This window comes from Papilio xuthus, unplaced genomic scaffold (assembly GCF_000836235.2).
Source record: "Papilio xuthus unplaced genomic scaffold, Pxut_1.1 DF825946.1, whole genome shotgun sequence".
NCBI lineage: Eukaryota > Metazoa > Arthropoda > Insecta > Lepidoptera > Papilionidae > Papilio > Papilio xuthus.
Genome location: NW_013532703.1, coordinates 3501283 through 3524692, shown reverse-complemented (window position 1 = coordinate 3524692; position 23410 = coordinate 3501283). Strand labels below are relative to the sequence as shown.

The window sequence follows — 23410 nt, the reverse complement described above, 5'->3', positions numbered from 1 at the left end:
TGATTTTACGTTGTATCCGATTGTATACAGACTGATTTGAAACTGTTAAATATATTAGATTTTACTATTATCAAGAAACAACAAATCAAATATATTACAGTTATTTTTAAGTCAGTTACTGTTGTATTTCAGTTAACATAGGATTGTTTTATTTTAACTGCGAATTTTGAGCTTGACCAGAACCAATAGATTGTTAAATATATTGACTTTAACCATCCAGATTATGGGCTGAATTCTGAAGACTTATTATAATATTTTTTCACCTATTTCAACTATCCCTATGTATTGAATTCCAGTTTAAAATTTAGTATTATATTAATGTCCGAAAATAAAGAATTTTGAATTGTAAGAGAAATAGGCTCGTCCAATATTAATTACTCCTACTTCAATATATACTATACTAGCTGTCGCCAGCGACTCCGTCCGCGGATTAAAAATAGATGTTGGCCGATTCTCAGACCTACTCAATATGCTCACAAAATTTCATGAGAATCGGCCAAGCCGTTTCGGAGGAGTATGGGAACGAAAATTGTGACACGAGAATTTTATATATAAGATTATGGAGAAGGAAGTTAATGTTAACGATCGTCATACTTGTGTTGTTATGTTGTGCTATACCTGTTCATTTACTTATTTTACACTTAAAGTTGTAAATAAGAAGGATAAAGTGTTGCCATTTTGTACACATTGTGTCACATACTTTTTAAACCCTTTATTCATAAAATACGAATTCCATTCCTTTTTCAATTCTCTTTTCATTCGTTTTTGTTTACCGCTGATTACTTTTTTTTTAAATGCTGTCAACTTAGGGTATGAAGTAAAAGAAAACATATATTTTTCAACATAGCAACTATAATTTTAATCCATTTGCACATAAATAATTTACAGTACAATTAAGTGAAGTCAAATTATTTAATATTTATATCATACAAATACTTCACATATAACTTATATGTCTATATTATAGTATGTAGTATACTTAGTCCGTTTGCTTAATTAAGTTTAAGATCTAGAATTATTCTAAACAATTTTGTTTAATTGCAAGAAATTAACAACAGCAAAATATGTATCGATATGAAAAATAGCTTTATTCGTTTTACTTTTTGATAGTTATAATTTGAAAAAATAAAATGATATTTCAGAGCGATTGCTTTTAATTTTTAATTTTCTATTGATCACTTTTTTATTTAATGACTTTAATATGTAATTTAAATCACCATTAAAATTTTAAAAATTACTGTATTATCTATAAAAGAAATAATACATAACGTAATTATTTATGTATCTATAATATTTATTTCTACTTTTAAATGCACATTACCTATACCTATACTTTTTTACATTAAAGCTAAAACAAAAATGTTTCTTGGTGGGAATAAAGACAATCCAAAACATTTTATCCTAAGAAATAATACTGGTTTTAAAGATGCCTTTTGTTAGTTTAGGAACAATTTTACTTTTAAAGAAATCATATTTAAGACTTTTCTAAAACTGCATATAAGATAAAACGTTGCAATTAAATTGTGACTAAAATAAATCAATATGAATTAAATCGTTTTTAATTAAAATACTATTTAAAATATTTACATATATATAGTTACATTATTTATTATTAAATTAACTCTAAAACATAAATACTATGTTGACTAGATAAAGCATATTTGCATGATATTATTAAAAATAATACATTTTTAAGGAATTTAAAATGTTTTATACTAAACCATATTACTATTACTAGGTAGCTAAGTACATGTTATTTAGTAAGTACCATCGAGTCTGTCCATTTATAAATGTACAGACAAATCTTATAAAAACAACAAATAACAAATAAAAAGTTTTCTACTTTCATACTACATACGGCCTAAACATGTCCATGCCAGGTCTAGCGCCATCTTGGTTTAGAACGACCAATCCACGTCTATTGTTTTCTAAATTTGAATTGAAATTCGCCGCGGCCATAGCTCTTTCCCTTTCTAACGCAATAATTCTGTCCCTATCCAGCATTTGTGGAGGCTTGACAGCTGTCAAATCTGCCGCCATTTGCTGCTGTGGTTGTTTTTCAGTTTCGGTTTGTGGTAGAGGAAGTTCCTTCTGTTTGTTCTTCTCTTCGGTTTGATGACTTACGTGACCGTCCTTTGTTTTCGTATCTTGTTGCGCTTTCTTAGATCGTTTCCACTTCATTCTTCGATTTTGGAACCATATTTTTACCTAAAGACAAAAATACTTCGATTAAATTTGATAAGAACAATCAATTCAGAACATTAAAATAACTATTTAAATTTATTAATATCGTTTATTTTTTAAAAAGTGTAATAAATCTATTTCACCATCTCTAAATCATTTTCAAACAACATAAGTATTATCTATCTATCTCTATCTAGTATATCTTTTTTATATAAATATTGTATGTATTAAAAAGTTATTTAAATGTTAGTAAGTAATATGGGTCGAGTATTGTCGAATAAATAATAAATAAGTATTTTAATCCAAAATATATAATCTAGCTATCAGTATCAAAACTTCTTTGTTTTTACGATTTACCTTTTGCGCTGTACCAAACCACTTTGGAGATTACAGCACATCAGCGTAATACATCAAAATGCAAAAACTGTACCCGCGGGTGCGAAGAGATTAATCTTTAAACCCATACGAAACGCCCCATGCAATAAACTTTATGGCTAACGTTCTCCTCCCCCATAATCTTGTCAGGACATTTGTAAGCTCAAATCCGGGCAAAAGCATCGCTCACACTGACATTTTGCTAGTGTCAAATAAAGGTTGTTTTATGTGTGATGACAAAAACATTTTAAATTGTGTCAAGTTTTGTTACAAAATTACTTCAGCAAATATTTATTGTTATGAAGACGTTGTTTAGAAAATTGAATTGCGTTGTTTTCTTTTATTTTATTGCGCAATATTAAGAAATGAGAATTAGTACTTATGTACAAAAGTATACAATTTTGACACGCGGATTAATTGGTTGTGACACATTATAATATTAAATGCCACCTAATTCGAAACCTTTTAAGCTTCAGCCTCTAAAGCTCATATATTATGATAAAAATATACCTGAGTTTCAGTCAGCATAAGACTGGTCGCTACTTCAAATCTCTTGGGCCTTGATAGATATTTGTTCATACGAAATTGCTTCTCCAGTTCTAAGAGCTGTTGTGATGTGAACGCAGTGCGAGGTCGCCGCGTCTTACCGAGCAGTGCGTGAGGTGCTCCTGCGAAATAAAATCATTGTTAAAGAAATCGTTGAAGTCTTTTGTAAGAGTTTGATTTATTTTCATATCCATACAAGATCATTAATAGTTCCTTAACGGTTCAAATTCAAAGGACTTTGTATTCTTTATTTAAAAGAAATTGACTTAATTTATCGTAGCGTCATTTTTAGACTCGCGGTTTCTTCAAATTTTTACGTGGTATTTAATTTTATATCTTTAAAGGCTCCAACGATTTTCATAAAATTTAGTATATAGGGTGTTTCGGGGGCGATAAATCGATCTATCTAGGAATCATTTTTAGAAAATGTCATGTTATTCGTGTTTTATCGATAATCAACTTGAACATAAACTTAACTTTTTCTATCGGTAAAATCGAAAATATTATTCATATTTCATCATTTTATTAGTAACTCGTATTTAAATATAATTTCCAAAAAACACAATTTAAAAAAAAATACCGGTCATCCAGGTACTTAAAATAAATTGAGAATACGTGGAACTCACAATTTTTTGTGACATTTTGCAGAATTTATTTTTGTTTTTGTTTTTATGCATTGAAAACTTGTTTAAAACCACGATGTGCGACGGATTCGCATATTAGTATATGTCTAATCCAAATGGAATTATTAAATTACATGACTAGAGTCATGGCTCAATAAATAGTAAACGAGTCAAATAAGTCACATCTCAATAACATCCAATGTAACACTCAACATTCAAGCGTTTCATTTCAATTGATAAGCATCAGGGAATTGAAATTACGAATCTAATTTATCGTACACAAAACGCGCCGCCGCAATACTAAGCCTATAAAAATGATAATTATCAATTAGCTTAACAGGATTGGCCGCGACGCGACATTTGGTTGTGTTTGCACAAGCCGATAAATGCGCGCCCAAATCCACGCATCTGTCAACTTTCGGCGGGAAACTGTCATTGTGACGTATTGATAGTCTCCTTTTAGCAAAAAACATATCCATAAAAGCTCTATATTTAATGGTATTATGAATTACTGTTAAAATATATTCTGTACACAAGAAAGTGTTAAATTGTTATTGTTTTTTTTTTACTTTAATAAGTATAAATGGCTTTAAGCATAAAATGCAATACAGCGTCGATAGATAAGAACTTTATTTTATGATTTTAAATTTTAGTGGCAGCAATAACTGCAGTGGCCAATGTCTTTGTTAAACGCTTTAAAAGGTTTTTAAATATGTCTTTTATTTAAAATGGCGGCGTGTTCTGGATGATGTTTAAACATTAAAAAAATATTTAAAAATACATTAAACGAAGGAACGCGTCCGAGTTAAGAGAAGATCGTGCTTAAGAGTCCAAATTGAAAATCAACAAATAAAGATTGTCATGTTGACCGTACGTGACTTTTCTTTGAACTGTTAATGGTTGTTTGAAGTGTTCCAGTATTATTGTAGTTCTCTAATACGACAACCTTATTACTATAAAAATCAATGTAATTGTGTATGTTTCTAGTTACTTGTTGTTTTAATGTCTTCTTAATTTTAATTCATATTAAAGTGTTTTCATGAAGCGTATTAGAGACACAGATTTTTTTGGTACAAATATCGGCACAAACGTCGTCAATAAATCTATCGTGCAATAAAAAAGCCCTAACGTCCTCAGATTAAATTCTACGTAATCGCTGGCTTGTATTCCGCCGGCAAACCACCTAAATCTTTCTTACCGTTGAAGTTCAGCGTGGAAGATGCTCTACTATAGTAAATTATATTCGTTTCAAAGCTTATATTAGCAACGTTTAAAAGCTTAAAATCGACTTTCGCAACTCACCAACAAAAGACGTAGCAGTCGCAAACTATATTCGTATATTTATATAGTTGCGTTATAAATAACTTGCAAATTACTACGCTTGAACATTTGTATCATAATTTGCTGTCGCCCCTGACTCCGTCGCGCGAAATTAGGAACAAAAATAAACTTAACATCTTTACGATTTCATCGATATTCATTCATCCGTTCTAGAGATCCATCTAAATCGTATTTATATTAGTAAAATAAAAAAAAAACTGTAGTCCAAGTCAATTGATGAGATTATGGGTAATAAATTACATATTAAGTTATTTGTGCAACGGCAGTATAACTTGCCTATTAAATAACCAAGATTTAAAATACAATAAGTTTAATACAAAGAAATCATCAATAAAAGTAGTTATGTAGATAATCAAAGTAGAGCATCTTGTATGTCAGCCAATTGGAAGTAGAGTCGTGCTCGCGAAAGACATTAATATCGGAAGACGCTACCGATATTGAAGGCAAAGTTAAGGCATCACTTGACTTTCAATGTTTGGTAAAGTAAGTGATATGTTGTATGCAGTATATCAGCGAGATTTGTTTATAACTTTAGTTGTATTAAAATGATACTTAATTAGTAGCCTTTGTGCTCTTACATCGTTGCCAAAATTCCCCGAGATCCATGCAGCCGTTCTGGAGATATCTTCTAACAAACATCCATCCATCCAACTATCCAAATATTTGCATTAATAAGATTAAGACCACATTCTCATTTTAGATCTCCATTCTTAATTTTTTTTAACAGTATAAAATAGTTAATTATTTCAAATCGTATTTAACCAAAGTTCGACCAAATAATTGCATCCGCGACATCTTTTTCTTACTGAATATGCCAGATACCAAGACAATTAGCTTTAGACATACTTCGTATTTATATAATCAGCTGATTTCAACATATAAAAGTAAATATGTAATAACACATGAAGTGGCCTGTTTATATCTTGACTGGGGCTCCCGGCGCCGGCGGCGGGCGGGGGCCGGCAGATAAATCAAATTACGTTGATTGCAAGTCTTGCGCTCAGCGGAGCGTCGTAATTTTATTGTCGTGCGTCTGTGTTTGCTCTAATCTAACTAAGTGATACAGTTATTAATAATTATACGTACAAACGTGGTTGTACAATATTTATTCTATATGTTCTTGGGTATAACGATTGACTACCATTGACTCGTTCACTTATGTGACCCTTTTAGTAATCGTTTTTTAGAGTATTTCCAAATTATTTTACACTAGTCGTAGAACATTTTTTTAGTAGGATAATTATAATTAATAAATATAACTAATTTGATGTGAAAAATACTAAAATTAATTTTCAATAAATATATTGCCACTATCTGCCATGCATGGAGTTTTGGGAATTAAATAGTGTGTTGCAAATCAAGCGTAAAATTAGTGTGACCATCCCCTAACTTGTTAAATACTAACATGTTGATCGTATGTTGAACCTTTAATAGAAAAAAATCACCCTCTATAAGTTACCATTTTATTTAGATACGTGCTAGCATTGAAATTACCAACTCGTTTAGGTCATTATAATTTGGACGTATTAAGGAGGGGTGGTATTTATTTAATATTTATTGGGGTGATTAGTTTAATGCTCTAAAAGTGAGGGTCGTTTAATTCAGAGCGGGCGCGAAATTTATTTCTGTTTATTGTTCGCTAATTTGTTTGTTTATAATTTCGAACAATTAAATTCTTCGATGGAGGATGTAACAACTGGTCAAATTTTAATGTTTTGTTGCCTTGTTTTCTTATTAAACACGTTTGCAAAAGTAACATCCTTTGTGCAATAAAACTTCACTATATTTTATAATTAGCTTATGAAAAAAATACAATGCATAAAGAACATATTTTAAAATGAAACAAAATGGCAAATTAGATCTAAAGTCTTAAGTTCGTCTATCACAAAAAATCGTGGTGGCTTTACACTACATAAATAATCATCAAAATTCAGTTACGTTTTATAGTAAGAGTCAAATTACGTCTTCAAAATTTTTAATCTTTGTCTTGGAAATACTTAAAGTCTGTTATTCTATGAACGCTGTTTACTTATGTTAAGTATAATTCAAAGCGGTAATAACCGTAAAATAATGAATGTCATGGTACAAGGTTGTGTTCCGTACTTCAATATTCCTTACGTAAAGTGATAAATGTAGGCGTCGTTTGTACACCTCTTGAGTACATAAACTGGTGGCTAGAGGGCGTGACTAAATGCATACGCACTTTATAGTTGTATACCAACTAGATAACAATTGATAAAGTAAATTAAATTTTAAGCCTTATACTGAATCTTAAAATGATTACTTACAGTCGCCTTCAGTATGGGCTCCCTTAGCGAACACTTAAAGTGTGTGGCAGTTAGACTTTGTTTACTAATATTGTTGTACTAATACGTTGGCTATTTTAACAGTACTTAAGTAGTACTGTATGTCTTATTGTAGACCAATTTTAAATTTAGCACAAAGTTGGCGATGTAAATGTAACTAATTTGAAACTGTGAAGAAAAAGACATCAACGAGTTTCTCAAAGATTCTTAATTATTAACGGCTTTGTAAATTATTTATGTATTATGAAATACATGTATTTACTTATTTGCTTAAATTATTCATACCAGTTATATACAATTACTTTTTTGTCATAACAGATATAACTATTCCTTTGTTACTTTTCAAACTTCTATATGAAACAGACTCGGTAAACTAAACCGGGATTGCGGAATTACATTTATGTATATAATCTAATGAACATTGGTCCTTTTTCTAGAACTAGGTTAAGGCGTGGTCGAATAAAGGGCTACTTTAAATAAAAAGGAATACTTATTAATTATTTTTACTGTTTAAAATACATCGATATCTTGACTCAAAATGTTTTAATCCTATTATTTTCATGACATACATGTACGAGTCCATTAAATACTTTTGGCCAAACATAATGACCACTCCTCGGCCAGTACTGATTAAATAGATTCCTTACTGAAAATCCACTGTAAATTGTCCCTTTTTCCGACATAACGCTACGCTTAATTAGTGTTGTACTGATGACTTGTCGATAACTTTTTGTAATTGCGTACTTGTCAATAAATTTTGTGAAAAAAATATATTGCAAGGACTGGTTAAGAAAAATTACTATAAACTATAAAGTTGACATATATTTATAGTGTTAGAGTTAATAATTAAAAATAAAACGAATGTAGTAGATTAAGGAGAAAACTAAGGCGTTCTATAATAACTATCATACGGTAATTATCTTTAAAAACTTAATAATTGACTATTAATAAAATTAAAAAAAAACAATTATCAAGATATCGATAAAATAATGCCACGTTCCTTCGCGTCTCTACACGTGGATCTAATTTGTCAAGGGCCGCACAGACCCTTTGTTTGTGCGAACAAATTGCTGCCTGATAATTGGCTTAGGCTCCCCTGGGGCCTCCAGCGTCGGCTGAATGACGACACACTGCCACTGCAAATCCTAAATGCTAATATATATTACTTATTGTCTTTTTGATATGTTAAATTTAAAACTGGTTAATTAGCAGCAAAACTTGTAGTAGAAATTATAAAAAAGCGTAGCAAATAAAATAAAGTTTTCTTGATTCATGTTTTTATCTATCAATTCAAAATCTATTCAATGAATTTTAAAAAGCACATACCTATTAGCCTATGTGTTATTCCAGCCTATGTTCTATATGTATACCAAATTTCATTGAGATCCGTTGAGCCGTACGGGAAATACCTTCAAACGTCCATTCATCCATCCATCTTAACATTCGCATTTATAATATTATATAAGTATGCTAGTATTAAGTATGTAAATAAAATTTTAAGTTATAATATATTAATTTGAAAATAAAGCGCAAAAGTGAAATTTATAAAACCGCAGTCTGTCCAGGACTTTTGACGTTCGAAATCCCAAACCACGTTATGAGTAAATTTTTTAATCAGATCAAAAAGGAAAATGTTTTAATTAACAAGTCTCGACTTAATTGGGAGATAATTACTATATTTATAGGCGTTATGTATATTATTGATAAGGTTTAAATTTGACTGATAATTTGATAAATTATATTAAAAATTACATAATAAAAATATTTTATTTAGTTATTGATGTTTGATATCCAGAGAAATCTTTAATAATAAAGACTATACACTACACACTATTTAAAAAAGATTTTAAATTAAAAGAAAATAGATTTGAAAGTTACATTCACATAAATATGTCATAATAGCTTAACTAATCGAACTTAAATTTATATTTTTACAATAAAAAATGAAAACTACGAGTAGGTAATAAATTTTACATATTATTGATTTACATTAAGTTGAAACTATTTGAATTTTTAAATTATAATATGAAATGTAATTTAGTAATAAATGTCGGTAAGTAATTTTATTGCTCACTTTAACGTTAATGGATCGAGGCCCTAATTTCTGGGGAATAAATCACGCAAGATTTGCACTCAACACCCCGCCAATAAAATGCCATCCAGGGCCCTAAAGCGGTGTCCCGACCCGACATATGTGATAGCTGTAACCATCAAATGGTGCTTTTACTTAATGTTCATTCATAATGAAACGTACTTATACGTCCATAGATTATAGAAAAAAAAGATAAAAAGAAAAAAAATGTAGTCTGTTGCACACACTAACCTAACCCTCAAATTTAATTATTTACATCTTGCTTCTTACTAATATTATAAAAGCGAATGTTTAGATTGATGGATGGATGGATGTTTGTTAGAAAGTATCTTCAGAAAAACTGAATGGATCTCGATAAAATTTGGCATACGTATAGAACATAGTCTGCAAGAAAACATAGACTACTAATTAGTTTTTTTTTAATTCCATGCGGACGCAGTCGACAGCTAGTAAGTAATGAAATTAAAATGCTTAACCATAGATAATGAATATTAAAAAAAAGAAAAAGGAAAAAAAGACAGTTTATCATTTTAAACAAAAGTGTAGTTGTTTGATTGTGTCTCTTATCCTTCCATTCAACAAGTGAAGAATTATCAGATCATTCTTAAAACAGTATTTTTTTATCTCCGGAAATGCCCCATTTCGTGTCGTAATTTATCAATCAACTCAATACTGAGATGTTGAGAGATTTCTGATATAAAAACAAGATATTATCAATGATCTTTACAATCTAATCCATCACGCAATTTCCGCTGCTTATTTCAGCGTTGTACTGAAGTTTGTTATTTAGTCATATCGTTTTTTTATGAGCGTTTTCCGCCATTTATACTCCATTTTAAAGCGGTTTTTTCATGTAATATATTTTATATTACATTATTAAGTTATTATAGAATACAGTAATAAAGAGGCATACATTGAATCTAAAACCAACTGATTTTTAAGCAAGTGTTGGCTCATTTATTTTCAAGCCTTTTTAAAGTTTTACTCGTCCCGATGTTTGTTATCTTTGTAAATATAATTTGAAACTTCCCGATTACTGAATCAGTTGAAATTTTTATCTCATATGTGTATAAATCGCGAGATAATCCAATATTATGATGATATGGTGCTGACCAGATGATGACGCTGGATTGTGGTCATAGCTTCGCATTGAAACGACACAACCTCACCGAGTTTGGGTTCTTTTGTATCGACTTAACGAATAGTTTTTTTTTAATTTTTAGTTATTACAGTTAGCTAAAATATAAGTGTGAAAGTCTATCGATGTGAATTAGAATTATAATTACATCAAATAACTGTTATAGTTTTTAAGTATTTAGAAAACAAACAAAACAACCCAAAGTAACACAAAATATAATTTTTCGTTGACTTTCATCAAGAGGTGTGTCGTTATCATTGTATATTATTCACACGAATTTTGTTCACCTTATCATTTGATTCTTACTTTTATTAAGATAAACATATTTCTATAGGATGCTGAACGTTATCGTGTTACTTGGATTTAATATGTCTTGGGAAGACGTACTCGATTTTAAATGTATGATTGATGAGACAAAGATTAGATTTAAGATATATTTATGTTTATTACAATTACAATAATATGATTACATTTTAACATCTTTATGTGTTCTAAAATTTCGTATATAACAAAAATATTTTTTTTAGATATTAGGAGATTTTTTTCAAATTTACTAATATTGTTGCCATTCCAACTTAGCTCTATCCTGCTGCATCCTAACCTGCGACCTCTTGATCGGAAATCCGTACCCTAACCATTAGCTATTGGCGCTTTATAATAATAATTTGGTAAACATTTTATAAATATTGCTCTCTGATTTGTTTCAGATATAAACATGACCGTTGGTGTGTGAGATCAGTAGATGAAAGGGGTGTCAAATGTGAACAGGTGACATGTGTGGACAGCAAACATAGCGGCGTGGAGGGTGCGCTCGCAAATACCGACTTAATTCTCTTGCTGATTTACCCACTGTACCAAGCTCGGATAAAGCTTACGAAACCGTATTTATGACATGTCCACAAAATTATTATTCAACTTTTAAAAGGTATTGATTCTAACATTATTAAACTATACTAATATTATAAATCAAAAAGTTTAAATGGATGGATGTTTGTTTCAAGATAATTCTAAAACTGCTAAAGGGGTTTAGCTATAATTTAGCATAGATATAGAAAATAGTCTGAAAACAATAAAGACTAAAAGTCATATTATTCATAGTCGGTGTTCCCGCCGCTCGTTTACCCCTTCTCTTATAAAAAAAAGTAAAGTAGAATGAACCTTCCATCCACCCAATAATCATCCTTATACTTGGCAACGTACAAAGAATATGTTTGGCAAATTTTAAAAACTACATTGCTTTCATTTAATAAAAGTTATACTTATTAAGGCTATTAAAATGCACAACTATTTATACTAGTCCCATATAAATAAAGATTGTCGCCCCTCGGCTTTGTGCAGGTTGCTCTGTTTGATGATCAATTAACACTAAACAGCGCCATGTGCTGTGCTGGTCCCCTAGTAACAATCATCGGAAAACCGAGCAAAATGATAGGGGAGAGCTTTGGTAGTGTTAAAAAGTTAAGCTAATTATAATTGTAAAAAAAATTGGTCAAAAACATTGAGTCATCACGTTTGTTTATAGTTTGATTTTTTTTTAACTTTATAGAACTATTTATTGTTTTCCTTATTCCGTTTTTAGGCGCTTTCAAACTTAATTCATAAGTTTTTAATTAAAATAACTACTCTAGATTTGTTATCAAGTAAGCTATTAAACTATTCATTTTCTGTGAAAGTAACAAGTTTAACATAATTTTTAGTTAAATGAAAAAAAAAAACATTTTTACACAAAAAATAAACTGAGTTATTATATAGCCTTTAATTACTTACCTCCCAATTCCGGTATACGATGGTAAAACATTCCAGTTCTTGCCAACCATTCGAGCTGCATATGATGTAAGACGCGGTCACCGGGGTGGTGAAATGCGGACGGTAGCGGAGCCCCCGGGGGCATAGCCCCGGGCTGCGCAAGCTGCGGGTAGTTGAACAGCGAAGACTGCGCTGCGACCAGCGCGGGATTCTGCGGTAGTAGGCCAGGTTTCGGAATTATACCTGAAGGAAAAATGTTCATGTTAGTCACGCTAGTATGTCAGAAACAGATGACAAGGCCACGTTCTACAATGTGTGCGGTGTGATTGCACAATTATTTTTTACCACAAACTCACATCGGACGTTTTCAAATCTGGCTAAATGCAATCTTTATTTTGCGCAATGAAAAGAAATTGGAAAATTGTGTATCTGAATTCAATGCGACAAAGAACAATGAACGTCCAAATGCATCAATAAAAAAAATGAATTAAACCAAAAGGATTTTACTGTATAGATCTTTATGTAACTTACCAGGTCTATAGGTTTCATATTCCTCAGCCGTACCCTCGACACCCGGGGATATCGGAGGGCTGTAGCTCTCCGATCTGTTCCCGTCATCAGACCCCGGTGTACCACTCCTAGGACTGCTCTGTCCCGACCGCGGACTCTCACTCTCCACTCTATCGAACCCCTGTTCCCCACGATTCTGACATCTATCTATAGTATTCTGCTCTATCTGAGTTTCGTAATTCTCATTCTGATATCTCGCGATGTAATTCTTATTTTGTATAAACGATAGATATTTCTGTTGAGCCATTTTGTCCTGTATAGATGTCTCGGGCTCGATATGACGTGATAATAACGCGTCGATACAAAAGGATTTCTTTCCTTGATTTATTATTGTTTTATCTTCGTCAATATGTTTATAATACTTCATGTTTTTCGGGCTGTTAGATTGGCTTCTATCGGGGTTCGAATCCTGATCTATTTCCAGTGGTTTTTCTTGCATTTCGTCGGAGTCGCGGCGGTACATAGCTTGAGGTAGAATTTGCGATGACATGATCTTCAGTTTATGTATTGAATATATTTCATTACAGACCTGAAATAGATTTAAACATTGTAACCGTGGATTCCCAATGCCAAATCAACTGTACAAAATCATCTTGTCAAGCTCATTTTCTTAAAAAAAAAACAGACATAACAACGGTTAATCAAATAACGTCTATGTCTTAACTCTCAACTACAACCTAGCTGTAAACTAGATTAAATAGTCAAATATATTCCCGATACAAAAGAAAAATATTTTTCGGAAAAGCCTTTCCAATAACACTGCGTTAAATTGACTAATAACGCCTTACATTTCCCAAATGTTAGCTGTCTACATACCAATAATATCAAATTTAATTAAAAAGATAAAAAAATAATAGAGTGGTTAACGCTTAATTAAGTTATATCAGAGCTCAACTGGTAATAAAACCATCATCGTATTTTAATATTCTGTTATCGAGTAGAATGGAGACGCGACACGCGACGTCATCAGATACGCGATATTAAAACATACTGTCCAAATTATTTGCTTCTAACTATATAACCCCAATCATACTACGTAAATATGAATATATAATACATTATGCAGTGTTATAACGGTTTTTTATAATAAGAATAGAGAAGCTATGAGAAAAGTTTAAATCCTTAATGAATTTATTTTCAAGAAAAAAAAGAATGTTTTTTTTTTTAATTCAAAATCACGTAATACGTGTTGCAATCATTGACGGCTATCACAAAAGAAAACATACTTTAAGAAATTGTAATTGACGTTATTAAATGTGTATTAAACCGTTAGATCGTAAATAAGAAATATAAAACCTACAGATATCTAATCCGAAGCGAACGAAAAAAAGCGAGACAAGATGTCTTTGTTGTCCGAAATTTTGACTAATAAGGAAAATTGTAAACATTTCTTATGTTTATTTTTTACTAGCTGTAGTCTTCAACTCCGTCTGTGCGGGATTAAAAAAGGCTTAATTAGAAACCTATGTATTCTTTCTGACTGTTATCTACATCTATGTATGCATAATATCCGCGAGATCGCGGGTCACAACTAGTAGGTTATATATCTATGGCAAGGAAATTAAAAATTAATGCACAAAGTTCAAAGGTGCCAAGTAAAGAGGTTTTAAATATAATTTAATTTATAATGACGTGTTTATTCTTTTTTTTGTATTCGAAAAACGTTTGACTAAATTTATCAAAGTTATTTCGAAAGCAACTTTACCTTACCTTCTTATAATTAAATTTTCAATAAAAATATTTAGCAACACACGTTTAAAAACACATCACAAAATTGTCTAATATTTCTTTAAATAAATACTGGCCACTTAGTTTAAAACCGATTAAAAATAAAAATAAAATTAGAACACGATCTGTCAAAATTGGCGCGCGGCTCTGTCTGAAATCCAGTCCCGAGCACTAGTTACAAACAACTGGATTATTTTATTAAAGCGACTGCTATCGCCCATTATCGTCCCATATTGTACCGTATGTGGACAAAACGACGGGGCGTTACTGTATTGCCAGCTTAACACGACCCTTCGATGCTTTAATGTAGTTGAAGTGCGAAGTTCCTTTGCTGCTGGTAAGTGTTTACGCCCCACCCTTTTTTCGGCTATCTCTTTTGTATTTCGGTCGTCTCTTTCACTCTTGAAAGCGATGTTATTTCCGTACGAGTGGCTTCATGACTTAGCCGAGTACTGGTTTTAACCGCGATACTGAATTCCGCATTGTTTGGACTTTGAACACTTTAGAGCTTTCGTTTACCGTTTTAATGGCCATTTGTACTGAAAATAATTGCACGGAAAATATACTACTGTTTCTAACAATAAAACTTAAGTAATTTTCACGAAATAATATGTGATTTTAATTGTGTTCTTTTACTTGTTAAATATTACGCTTATGAATTAAACTTTTCATAAAAATCAATTAATATAGAAATGTTTCAGTCCTAATGCGTTATTGATTTAAATTCTATTTGGGTTCTTATTGGATTTTCCATAAAGGCTTAGTACTTTCGATACTTAAGATATTTAATATTTACGATAAATTTAAGTAAAAGAGTTTTCATTTGATTTTTTTTAAAATTACATCTTAAACACACTAAAATAGTTAAAATATGCAATAAATAAAGATTAAATATTTTACTCCACGTAACGAGTAGATTCAAAACTTTTATCATTCAGTATTCAATGAAAGAAAATCATCGGTACATTTGTCAATAACATTTTGTTATTTAAAGCTAAGATAATAAATATATTTCAAGTCCCAGCCCTGATATATTCATAGATACTCCATTTTATAAAACGTATATTACCCACTCAATTCATTAAAAACACACGTCTACATAAATTCAAGAATGTAAAATCTCCATAAATCCTTACAAGCTGTTCACAATCAAATTCATACGGCGCTCGCGAATTTTAGTAATCAAATAATTTCATTAGGCGAAGAAATTTCTACTTAAAACAACGTTTGCACACGTTTTCTGAACGCAGCCGGTAGACAAGGACGGATATATTTTATTTCTTTTTTCTCACTCCATTGTCTCTGTAATGAGGGGCGGAACGAGAAGTTTTCAAGCCAATAGCGCCAACGGCGGATAAAGATGGCAGGATACTTTGCTTTACAACAAAGACAGAGAAGAGATGTAGGGTTTTTCTTTGACATATTTATAGGTTTGACTTCAAGCGATGAATAACTTCCGAATGCAGTTGCCGCCGAACGAATTAAATAGATTGCTTTGTACTAACACTTGTACCCGTAAACATGTGTACAATTATGTTCATGTTTTATTTAACTTACGACTTTATTATAAGTTTAATGTATTTTAGCCTTATAAAGTTAGTAATCCTTTTCGGTTGTAAATGCAAATTTTAACAATACTACGCCGAAGCGAATAGACTTTGAGTTCTTGATTTTTGCGCCAGGGTTTGTGCCATTCTATTGTAAAACTGAAACCGTAAGCTGTTCACGCCCTACTTTTATTCGTAGTAGTAACATGATACTATTAACTTAACCTTTACAATAATAAAGCCTTAATAATATGGAAATTCAGCAACAAAATGCGTCCAAATCGATGTAGGCTCTTAACATCGTATGAATTGTGAACATATAGGTACGGATTTAATCTTCGTATTTTATATAAAATATAAGGAACACGTCAATTATAAAGAATTAGTTACTCTAAATAACGTATTCGATGAAATAAAAAGATAAGTAGACAGTAAAAGCGTGACAGAGTACAGCCTCGGTGGCTCCTAACGCAAAAACAACATGGCGGACGTTATTTATGGACAAAGTTTCGCGCGCAAATTGGACTCTTGACGTTTAAATACGATTATAATGTTTCCCAAATTGCTTGGAGAGGCCCGAATTAATTTTACTCCATTTGTTAGATGAAATAAGTCGGAGGGTGTTGACTAATGTATAAAATTAAACGTGACATTTATTTATTTTTTTGTACGTATATATTTGGAATTAAAGTGATTTCTACCAGTGTTAAGTTCTTTAAAAGAACAAAGAACACCATTGATATCGGTTGCTTTGTTTTGCAAGTTCTATTCCAACCATAAATTATAAATAATATTTTGTATGCCTAGCCTAGGTCTATGAAAAGCGTGTTGCTCTTCTCTAGCGTATTTTTGACCGTAATAAAAGATCAGTCAAAGAAAAATAAAATAAAAGAATAATGGATTGTGCGTATTTGTGTTAAGTCAAAAATCCTTAGTATAGTGTTTCTGTTCTTAAAGTATGCACCCTTGCTCCGGCGTTTTTGTTTTATGCGTAGCACAAGGGGAACAAATGTAAGCATTTTTCTGTAACTTATTCTGATTTGGGATTCTTATATTTATGCGTGTGGAAAAAAAATAACGTCTACATAAGTACATTTTATTTCACCACAAAGAGAAAAAAATACAGATCATGGAAGAAGTTTGGACCAATATAATATTTAATACACTTATATGTATGTATTTCAAATTTCTAATAAAATGCTAACAATATTGATTATCTGAAATCCCACAAATCTAGGAGATAAGCACGCTTTTAAAAAGCAAATAATTCACACTTAACTGACGTTATCTTTGACAGGTGTCAGATGAACGGACGTCATCTTAGACATGTGTCAAGCGCGTCGATGATTCATAAATTAACGGTGTGATTGTGAACTACGAGATGTTGGGAGATGGCATTATCTTGTGATAACATAATGTCGCTCGTTACGACATTATTTAACTTGTTGGTGGACATTCGTGTCCGATAAAATGAGGATGTGATTATTTGCTTTATAATTTTTTGTATTGCTCCAATCATATCCCTTATAATTCAATATCTCTTAGTTGTTCTTTAATATTTGCTCAAATTGAATTAAATATGTGAGTTTTACTACGATAAGATTTATACTAAACAACACTTGATAATGGACCACGGACCAACGGAGTATTTCTTATGATTTAAGTTAGTATTTAACCTAAGATACTTGTTTAAAAACTGCAATTTGGTACTCGATGGAAATTCCAAAAAAACTTTAATACCATCCTTGATTTTGGTTTACTTCGTACTGATAATTTTACATATATTTATCGCATCTCTTTTCATCCATGAAGATCATTAACGACGTTTAAATGTGTTCTGCAATATTATAAACTGCAGAATTAGTAATTTATATAGTTTCCTTTAAAGAGAACGATCTAAACTTTTCACTAAACTAATATTTGTGTATAGGAATAATTATGAAGTGCTTTCCCACAGCACCATAGCTTATCGAAGCCATAATATGTTGACTCTCTGCGTGTTTGTTTGTGTGTTTTGGCAAAATACGGCGATAAAGTCGACCGCGGACGTTCACACGCGACTGGGTAGGAGACGCATCTTCGCTGATAACGTCTCGGATAGTCTAATTTCAAACGATTCAAATCCAAACAAAATATACGCTAATATACGAATACATGACACATACATGCTCGCTTTACAGGCAGGCATATACCTAAATTTTAATCAATATTTTTTTCTATGATATAATTTTATAAAATTTTAAATATTACCTACTCCCTTGTCAATTCAAAAGTTATAGATCTCGGTATATTTCATTAAAAATGCAGCCTTTTAAAACAGTTTTGTTGAGGTCGTGCCGTGAAATTTGAAGCAGACGTAAGTAGGCGTCATCCTACTTAACATTGTATTTAAGTTACGTCTCGGACTTAGTTATTTGATAACATAATATTAATTTAAACAACATTTATTTGTCCCTTAAATAATGCTAAAATTGAATTATATCAGGACATTTTTTACGACTTAAATCTCTCGAAGTATTTAAATACTTTGCAGACTCTGTTATTAATTTTCTTTTAAGATTATTAAGAAATTATTTTATTAGGACAAGTCTCATGTTAGAGTTGACTGTATGGTCAACATAGTTCAAAGTAAACACATAGATTAATTCTGACAGTAACAGGTTGGTGAATTACAGGCACCACAAATCAATATAGCGTTTTAAATGATTTCTAGTCTATTCAAATAGAAGGAAATTCATAGTGCAATAATATACGCATTTGCTTATCTTTAAATAAATATTATATAATTATTTTTTATTACCATTTCCCACACTTTCGAATTCGGTACAGTAAAGATTTGAAAGTAAACCTAGAGAAAATTTACGATAAGAAACTGTATGGAGGATATTCTTAACTTGATCGAAACTTAAGTATTATATTCCATTACACAAAGACAGATATTAATCAAGATTGTTAATTAATATTTTTCTCGATTTTGCTGAGTCTCGTTTGTTTTGCAAATGATATAATAGTAATCATAAAAAATACATTAATTGCACAGATTACGTGCACAAATTATACCAACCCTTTTAAATTTTATTACCGTAAATTAGGTATGATTAGCTAATTATTAACTAAAGCTACTGCGATAGCCAGCAACAATTTAAAAAGTTACCGAAAGCAGATAGTAAATTTCTTATACAATCAAATTAAATACATCTTTTGTTTCTTAAATCTGACTTCAATATTCAAAGGCGTTCAGAGGTTTCCTAAGATGACATTTAACGCGTATTTTTTCATATACCTAATCCTCACTAAAAACTCAATTAGAGACTAATTACAGATTGAATTCAACAGTAATTCAGTTAAATACTTCTGTTTGAGACATTGAGGTAAATTAAATAACCAACTTTAGTTTTATGACCTACTAGAAGTCGCCCGCAACTCCGTTCGCGCGGAATTAAAAAAAAACTTAATGTGTTCTTCCACACTATGTTCTACATCTATGCCAAATTGCAGCGAGATCAATATAGCCATTCTTGAGATACCTTTAAACAAACATCCATCTATTTAAATATTTGCATTTATTATATTAGTAAGATTTAGTTTATGTCTCTGTGTTAAACTTTGAACATCTACAAATAATTTCGGTAGTTTTCTAACAGTTGTTTTTTCCGCATGCGCTTTTAATGTTTTATCGCTTTATCAACGTTGCCTAATTGACAGTAAGTGACGCTAAGTGAAGGTAAACACTGGCTACCGCAATGAGATATACTCATAATCTCTTTATATACATATACAGCATGTCACTGTTTGTTTGTCGCTGTTTTATAAAGACGAATTAGTCCGATAGTATATTTGAACAAAAGCAACAAAAATAATTTTAATTTAATTCTAAAATAAAGAAAATAATGAGGTGTACTTGGTCGCTGAACTATGTTTAAAATAGTTATTAATCTTGCGGACAAGCTTTCGTCTTTTAAAATCATAAAAACAACTACTTTATAGGTTGCAATTGTTTTATTGTACTAATAGATAAAAAAAAATTTCATCGTTAAAAAAATGCCAGTTTTGATAATCGTAGCCCGATGCTACGATAGTTTTCGGTTAAACCTCGATCTAATATAGGGTTGCGTTTATTTCGTTATGTTTAATACGATACAATGAAGTAAGCCGGGATATATTATCATATACTAAGTGCTAATGGACACTAAGTGCTACTGTATATCCCAGTAACAGATAACGCGTGTTAGGAAATTGTTTTGATTACGATATTTTGTTACAAAATGACACGATGACGTCATCGAGCAAATAACAAAAGACGGTTTCAGAAATCTATAAATGTTCCTTAAAAAAAGAAAGATAAATTATCTTTAAGTTGTATTTCATTACAGAAGTAAAGAAGTGAGTAGACGGCAGACCTCAAGATATAAGGGTGCGTACACACTGATGTATATAAAGCGGATCGTACAACAATACATAACGATAGGTAAGTGGGTGCGATTAAAACAATTAGCCGGGGATGAAACTGAGAGAGTTGCCGCTTGGTCCAAAACATGAGAGCCTTACCAATGACGTCCACTAAAATAATTAAATGTATAAACGCAAATTTAAAAAATTATGAAATCGTATTGATCTTATTCTTTTATTTCTTAATAAGTTAATAAATAATTTGTTAATAATTAATTTTACTACAACTTTGGTTAACTCAAATATATTATATATATTATTAATTAAGTTATATAATTTTAAGTAAATTCAACAATTTATAATTCGGAGCTCACTCTCTTTTTATACAATACATATCGATGGCTTGCTTTTTACGCAAAAATGCAACCATAATTTTATTACTTAAAAACAAGGACCAATCTGACGAAAAGAGTTGCATCACTTACGTGATCTTTTTATAGAAGTAGCTCTTTTCGTAGAATGGGAAGAAAAGTTTGTATTTTCAAATGTCTCTCGTGGAAAGCTCATGACTTGCGATGCGTGCCGGGGCGAGGGTAGGTGGGGGGTGGCGCGGGCGGCCGTGGAGCGTAATTCGCCGGGTAATGGCTCCCCCGGCATATCTTTAATCTGATCGCTAATTGGATGGAGTGCAGGGACGAACTCGAAACAAGTAATATTCATTTAATTTTTAGTTCGTATTTTTAGGAATTCTTGTAATTATATATGATATTATAAAGGTAGGCTTTAATTTTTTGGTTATGTTATAGATTTTTTATTATTGATAACGTTGAGATTTTGTAGTATTACATTCGTTGTACTAAAAACCTGCTCAATTTTACTATCTTTAAAAGATATTTAATATCCATCAGCGGATAATAGATATTTCTGCAAGTGACTTTAGATTCGATTTTTTTACATAAAATTAATTTCGTTAATTCCCAGTTTCGACTTTTAAGTATACCTATGAATTCTTAAGATTTGAAAAGAAAAGTGTTCAAGTCGTTTAAAGTACGAAAATTAAAATATAAGCATAACATAATATAAAGTGTCTTCACACCCTAAAAGACAGGCAGAGATCCATTTATCTGGCAGAGACTGGCAATTCCGCGCGTCGACTGCAATAAGTGCCCATTTTCACTAATTATTGCAATTAAGAGTCGAGCGACGACGGCGTTGTGGAGCGACTTGTACGTATGTCGTATATAGTCTAAGAGACGTTAAAAGAAAATCGACAGTATTTTTCAAACAATTTTTAAATAAATTTCTACTGTTGTAATTGAATGTACTGAAAGCAATTTATTTTTATTTTAATTTATTAAGATTAGAACGTAGTAACTGTGAAGATACGGAAAGTTACTATGTTTAGTTAGACTGTTACTAAGACGTTATTAAATATCGACTAAGTACTTGAAACGAAATGCACATCATCCAATACTTATTTTTATTATTTTTTTGCAGCCAAATGCACCTATAATAGTAATTGATTTTAACATTTAGTCTGCATTGTGTTTACAAAAAAACTCCTTGACTATAAAAGAGATGCCGAGAAGAACAAATTAAAGATGGTGACGCACGCAACTTAGTGTACATAAGTATAGGCAATGGGTGTAAATTAGTAGAAGGTGGGCGCGAGTACGGTTTCTCTGATGACAAAATTTGAAGTTTAATTAAATTCCATAAAGTTAATTGTTAAACTAACTGTTAAGAATAAGAATTAATGATTACTCGCTTGATTATTTTATTAAAATGTAAGTTTTAGATGCGTTTATATACTGAAAGCGTTAACAAACATCTGTTCAAATTCTAAATATTTTATAAATAATAGTTTTAATCTGTTTCGTGTCTGCAAAACAAATGTACTCGTAAATATGTGGTATACACTATATTACTTTTACCATCGTTGTAATAACAGTAGTAAAATCGAAATGTGAATGTTAAATTATGCGCATTGTAATTCGCAAGCTTTTATGTACAAAAAGCTCTGGAATTACATTATAATTTAATTAATATATTCGTATTGGCATATAAAAACATATTTCGTAAATGGATCCAAGATTTCGCGGCATCAACAATGGCTGCGGTAGAGCTACTGTCGAGTGCGTGAGAGACAGACTATTTTCAGTAACGTGAGAGAAAAGGAAGGTAGAGTCGGCATCGCTAATCAACTCTCTGTTGTCCTCGATGAGCGACCAGGGATGTATTCAGAGTGATTTTATTTTTGTTTCCTGGACTCTCTTTTGTATTTGCATTTTTTTGCGCTTGTTACAAAATTTTAGGATGATGCGAATTTAAAATTGATTAAAAAATTAAACAGAAAAAAGTATTTAAAAGTATAATATTTTTATCGTCGAATTTTTTTTTTATAACAGAAGGGGACAAACGAGCAGCGGGAACACCGAGGTGTTTAACGACGCCCATGGACATCAGCAATACCAGAGGAACCGCAGATGCGTTGCCGGCCTTTGAGGTGGTGATAGGCTCGCTTCTTGAAGTGGAGAATTGGAGTGAAGCAAATATCAATGTGCAATCTTAACACTTTACATGCAATTAATCTTACTTCTTGCTAATATTATAAATGCGAATGTTAAGATGGATGAATGGATGTTTGTTTGAAAGTATCTTTGGAACGACCGAACAGTTTGCGATGTAGTTTGACATATATATAAAACATAGTCTGGAAGAACGCATAGGATATATACATACTATTCATGTTTTTCCTTTCAATTCCAAGCGGACAGAGTCGCAGGCGACAGCTAATATTTTTTATATTCTCGTCGGTTACCGCT

At 31.3% G+C, this 23410-nt stretch overlaps 1 protein-coding gene and 1 long non-coding RNA gene across 2 annotated transcripts in view; one reads left to right on the top strand and one right to left on the bottom strand.

The window, feature by feature from the left end:
- Positions 1–23027, top strand: part of LOC106124103 (uncharacterized) — a 28126-nt gene extending 5099 nt beyond the window's left edge. The window contains exons 2-3 of the long non-coding RNA XR_001228183.1: positions 11313–11530; positions 22994–23027. This is a non-coding gene — a long non-coding RNA (uncharacterized LOC106124103). The remainder of the gene's footprint in view (positions 1–11312; positions 11531–22993) is intronic.
- LOC106124102 (motor neuron and pancreas homeobox extra-extra) lies at positions 1823–14848 on the bottom strand. The gene is made up of 5 exons (XM_013320562.1): positions 14632–14848; positions 12883–13450; positions 12373–12594; positions 3070–3227; positions 1823–2208 (listed from the first exon to the last, which is right to left on the bottom strand). Exons 2-5 carry the CDS (start codon positions 13409–13411, stop codon positions 1846–1848), a joined length of 1272 nt encoding a protein of 423 aa, XP_013176016.1. The 5' UTR covers positions 13412–13450; positions 14632–14848; the 3' UTR covers positions 1823–1845.
- Positions 23028–23410: the final 383 nt, after the last annotated feature.

What these genes read in the sequence shown, in the direction of transcription:
- LOC106124102 (XM_013320562.1), bottom strand. Translation starts at nt 13,411, where the DNA reads ATGTCATCGCAAATTCTACCTCAAGCTATGTACCGCCGCGACTCCGAC. An exon ending in ATATGAAACCTATAGACCTG is followed by an intron (nt 12,595 to 12,882) that starts GTAAGTTACATA and finishes TTTTTCCTTCAG; the next exon opens with GTATAATTCCGAAACCTGGC. An exon ending in TTATGCTGACTGAAACTCAG is followed by an intron (nt 2,209 to 3,069) that starts GTATATTTTTAT and finishes TTTTGTCTTTAG; the next exon opens with GTAAAAATATGGTTCCAAAA.